The following is a 5327-nucleotide window of genomic DNA, read 5'->3' as shown; positions in this document are numbered from 1 at the left end:
CACTACGACAAAGCAAAGGGCAGCACACCTTGTACACAATATTGGCCGAGTTTTAGAATTCAGACGTGGTTTTACCTGTACCTGCTTGTGTACTTTTCATGTTTTCTATATTTATAAATTGTCATGTTATAAATATATGGGTTATATATACTGTGTATACAAATATATACATGTATATATGTGTGTGTGTGTGTATATATATATGTGTGTGTGTATATATATGTGTGTGCGTGTGTGTGTGTGTGTTTTCACGTTTTTAACTTAAAATTAACAAGCCACGTCTGGTGGCTTGTGCGTCTCCATGGTGATATGTTATCATTTCAATACGTTCGTTGCGATATCACTACGAAACTCCTTTAAATTGAATTTTCAGGACCCCACATTGTACGTGGAAATATTGTTTATTGATTTGATTAAAATATCTACATTCATTAATTAAAACAATAACATGAACTAAGCAGGAATTTGTATTTCACTTAGAAGACAGTGCATTCCACAGCACATTAAAATAATTCTAACCCCCCCCCCACCCCCCCCCACCCCACCCCGAAAAAAAACCTCTTCAAGTTTCCATGATCAGCCGTTTGAAACAATTGATTATACTGTATAACTGACGGACTAGAATCAGATGTATTTTCATTAATTTATGTTTAAAGACAATAAGTGAATTCTCATATGTATGTACACGTATACAGTATTTACAAAAGCGATGCGAATGACCTCATATCTGCGGATTTATAGAGAACTCGATGTCGTCTTCCTCAATGTCCAATTCTTGATCCGAATCATCAGAAATGTCCGAATCCATTTCTCCATGAGACTGCGGCGAGGGCTGCGCATGTTTATGTGTAACATCTGTGCGCCTATGATTAGGGCTGGATTCCAAATCTTGCCGCTGGTCACAAATTCTCTCCGAGCTGTCATCCTCCATTTCCCGCTTGCTGCCTTGAGGGTTTTCCTGTTGAAATAAAGCGAAATTTTCCATTTAGAACGAATAAGATATTTTATATATTCCCTCATCATGCCATTACTTAAAATAGACGTATAATGTGTACTATGATATATCGAAGTAAATAAGCTTTGAGCTACAAGTCTCTTGAAAAAAAAAACAGTTTATGAATTTTAATTCTTTCTCTAAATATCTTTTCCGTATATTGTAACTTTAATCTTTACTCCCTATATCCTTATATTTGATAAATAATATTAATTATATCCAGTATTTTACCGCTCAACGTGTTGAACTACATAACAGAAGCTGTATGATTTGATTTATGATTTAGGGCATTTCTTTACATTTCGTTGATACATTTTAAAAGGAAATGTATGATGTGTGTTTTAAAGGTAATTTTACTAATCACTAGTGAGAGACCATTTGATGACAGTTTCCTTTTCCAGTTGCATAAATTCGAGGACTTGTGTACATAGTAATAGTATTTGAATTTACACATAAGTGTAATAAGTGAAAAGTTGTAATTCATAATTGTGCAATTTTACACGCAATAACTCGATTTTCATATGAGAAATTTGCACGTCACAAGTGTTTCCATGATATCAGGCTTCACGTGTGAATTTTAAAAACGAGCTCTGTAAGCCGAGGTATGTGGTCTGAGGCAAACCCTCTATGATGTGTGTTTTAAAGGTAATTTTACAAGTCACTAATAAGAGACCATTTGATGACATAGTTTCCTTTTCCAGTTGCATAAATTCGAGGACTTGTGTACATAGTAACAATATTTGAACTGACGAATAAGTTCGGACATTAGCCTCTTTACACAAAAATTAGTTTTGTTATTGTGACTAATATGATGTTCTTTAAATTTACACATGTAATAAGAGAAAAGTCGTAGTTCATAATCGCGCAATTTTACACGCAATAACTCGATTTTCACATAAATTTGCATGTCTCAAGTGTTTCCGTGACATCAGGCTTCACGTGTGAATTCTTAAGACGAGCTCTGTAAGCCGGAGTATGTGGTCTGAGGCAAACCCTCTAATGTGAAACCCACATAATGTTGCAGGTGTTTGGAATGTAAAAGTGATTAGACATCTTTAAGCTTTTGCTACCTGTTTGAGTCGCCTCCACTTCGCTCTGCGGTTCTGAAACCAAGTTTTCACCTGTGAAACACATGACCTTATATGAGCATACAATAGTAAAGAGTGGTTCTTTATCGTCAAAGCAATATCAGTGTCATAAAAAGACCCTATTATTGCACACACACACAATCGCTCGTATAGGGTATATACATATACATACACACACATATATATACATATACATATACATATACATACATACATACATACATACATATATATACACACACACACACACACACACACACACACATACATATACATATATATGTGTGTGTGTGTGTGTGTGTGTGTAATAATTCAAACAAATTATAAATATATTATAAATAAATATAATAAATATATGTTATTATTTCTCTCTCTCTCGCTCTCGCTCTCTCTCTATATATACACACGCACACACACACACACACACACATATATATGGGGGGGGGGGGGGGTTACAACGTCTATCGCTGAGTTCTGAACAATGTTTTACCTGTCTCTCGCTCAGCTGCAGCATCTTCGCCAGTCGCTTTCTCTCCGGTGGTGACAGATATTTTTGTGTCTCGAATTTCTTTTCCAGTTCGATTGTCTGGTCATTTGAGAATCGAACTTGGCCACCTTTTCGTTTGTGCAATGGACGTTGTATAAATGGTGTCCATAAAAGAGGTTTACCTGTTAAAAAAAAAAAACTGCTGAGTTAGATTAATGAACATTATTATTTTGTAGATCAGGTGTGCGGAATTTACCATTCATTTGCACTACAGAAAACTGCTTATGTGACTCATTCAGTTTATGTAAACAATTCGTTTAAACTATAATTTTTCCAGTAAAGTGACGAATTGAACTATTGGAGCCTATTTGTCAGTGTTGACATCCGTTTAAACCTTTGGTCATGAAGGCCGACTACTATGGCAAAATTTCCGTCAATGTGTTTCCTGTTGGTTTATCTCATGAATAGCTTCAACGTCCGTCCTTCCAAGTCACAAAACGTTTAAGAAACTGCGATTTATGTATGTTCAACAATTCAATTAATTGACTACAATTCAATCAATCTAACATTATTTCATAAACATTAAGGTGCGTAACAGCTCTGCTCGACGTATTCCCCCAAGTTTACCGTGGCTAAGTCAAATAGCCAATAAATTTCAGAGAATCAAGCCAATTTTATTTAAACGTTATATTTGTCATATTAAATCTATAGTTTAAAATAATTTAAAGTGTACTGAAGATGTGTGTTTTGTGTTTCATTTACATCTAATGTAGAGAAGCATAGTGAATTATTTTAAATTCATTTTGCCAGCTATGACAATTCAAAATTACCCGACGGAAACCATGCAAAAAAAAATGTTTGCGCAAAGTCAATATAAATGTGAATATTAATCTGTGTTCTGTGATGTTAGGTGAGTTGTTGGGTTATTTTAGCTGTTATAAAGTCATGTTCTTCTCAGAGGAAATGGACAATATCAGAAAAACGGATCCCGGCTATCAGAAGTCGAGTGTTTCCTGAATATGTCTGTATTGAGGATGTCGATAAAATAATCAGCATCGTGCACGACTCCCGGGGAAGTGCCTGCTCGAGGCTGCCAGGAAAACATTTAACAGCTTCTGAAACCAGATTTACTCCTATCGAGAGCTCAAGATTTCCTGTATGAACGGAAAGGGTCAGGCTTGCTGAACACAGGCAGTTAACCTCAAACCATCACGTTGTTGTTAACATAACAACTAACAGGGTGTCTTTTAAACCTGCTCAGACCGTCTCATACGCAAAATGTTTTTCAAAACGACTCCTTCCCTTAAAAATAAGAAGATTTAGATTGGTTGTAAGGCGTTGATACATTAAAATACAACATTAAGAACTCGGGTTTTTTCACAATTAAGACGTGTTTTTTTTTCAAGTGCAGTTTCGAAATAAAGAATGGCTTCCGCTTTGGTTAATTTGGTCGATATTACTAACCACATAAACAGCTGGTAAACATATTCTGAAGCGTACTTCATTTTCCCTTACAAGCCTTATCTATTACACACTAAATGAAGGAATCAACCAACATTAAATGCTCCCATATCTAAGTGAGAAAATATTCTCATGAAAACATTCTTTAAGACATTACATTTGTGTTAAGACTGGCAATCTACTTCAAGAAAATGCAATGGGTGTTAAAACTCTGATAACCTTTCTGATTTACTCTTCATGAAACACTGAGACAACTTGTAGGATGATACCGCATAAACTACATATTACTGAACTTACCAAGGGGGTCGTGTCTAATCAAAGCGTGGGTATAGTCTCCAACCGAGCGGTGAAACGGATAAATGGAACTGGTGAATGCGCCTGAGGCATATGTGGCTGTTAACGCAGCATGGTGTGAAAGAGCCGGGTGGATCGGAGTTGGCTCGTAGATAGGGGTTCGGTAAGGTGGCACCAAACTCGTAAACGAAGAATTGGGAGATGGCAATGTAGGCGTCGGTACGACCGTGCTAGTCGACGGAGTGCTGTTTCTGCCAAGAATGTCTTCAATATAAAACGGAGTCGGGTGTACCGGCTGGACAGGGGTCGGTGCGTAAAGAGGAGCATTCATTGTTGATTGCGCCGGGTGCTGATATTGCATGACTATGTTCCGCGGTTGACGAAGGGGCTATTTGTCTATGGAAATTTGTTTACTGTGATAGATTTTTATAAACCACGAGACGCTTCGAAAACTGATCCTCTCTCCATCGGATAGCGCAAGTTAGTTGTTGAGTCTGGCAGCACTTTATTCGATATCTAAGCATTGCGAGGGAGGAGATAACGGGGTAAATCAACTTCCTGCAGGTACAGGACGACTCTGATTGGCTCTCTGTGAATAATGCTCACGAGGTGGACCAATGTTACCTTGAGGCACTATAAGCGTAAAATCAGGATGCACCTGTATTTGTCGCAGTTATTATGTATCAGTCATCAGTATTATGAGAGGTCAGTTGGCAATGTAGTATACGTTTGTTTACGTTTTTAAACTTTCAAAAAGCATGGCTGCCCATAAATAGAGGAGGCTATTGATGGTTCGAAAAAAGCTTTGGAAAGTGTCAGGCTCAAAATCAGCTAACTATTTATAATTAACTATGATGAAATACTGATTGTATGGTGAAATGTGAAGTGGGCAAAGCTTAAAATAATCGTGCAAGTTATTCTGCGGAAAGCTGTGAGTCTGCGTTTTTAAGTTTAATTTACATACAAATGCTACATATAGGATTTTAGTAGAAGTCTTAAATTC

At 36.9% G+C, this 5327-nt stretch overlaps 1 protein-coding gene across 1 annotated transcript; it reads right to left on the bottom strand.

Annotated features, from left to right (window-relative positions):
• Positions 1 to 545: 545 nt before the first annotated feature.
• On the bottom strand, positions 546 to 4816 carry hhex (hematopoietically expressed homeobox). Its single transcript, XM_030774400.1, has 4 exons — positions 4328 to 4816; positions 2573 to 2751; positions 2065 to 2115; positions 546 to 958 (listed from the first exon to the last, which is right to left on the bottom strand). The coding sequence occupies exons 1-4, from the start codon at positions 4683 to 4685 to the stop codon at positions 722 to 724; spliced, it is 825 nt and encodes a 274-aa protein (XP_030630260.1). The 5' UTR covers positions 4686 to 4816; the 3' UTR covers positions 546 to 721.
• Positions 4817 to 5327: the final 511 nt, after the last annotated feature.

Source organism: Chanos chanos, chromosome 5, assembly GCF_902362185.1.
Source record: "Chanos chanos chromosome 5, fChaCha1.1, whole genome shotgun sequence".
NCBI classification, from domain to species: Eukaryota; Metazoa; Chordata; class Actinopteri; order Gonorynchiformes; family Chanidae; genus Chanos; species Chanos chanos.
This window is presented reverse-complemented; position numbering and strand designations above follow the sequence as displayed.

Coding starts and splice junctions, on each gene's coding strand:
- hhex (XM_030774400.1), bottom strand. CDS start 4,685: ATGCAATATCAGCACCCGGCGCAATCAACAATGAATGCTCCTCTTTAC. Junction 2,752..4,327: donor GATTAGACACGACCCCCTTG/GTAAGTTCAGTA, acceptor TTTTTTTAACAG/GTAAACCTCTTTTATGGACA. Junction 959..2,064: donor AGTGGAGGCGACTCAAACAG/GTAGCAAAAGCT, acceptor TTATTTCAACAG/GAAAACCCTCAAGGCAGCAA.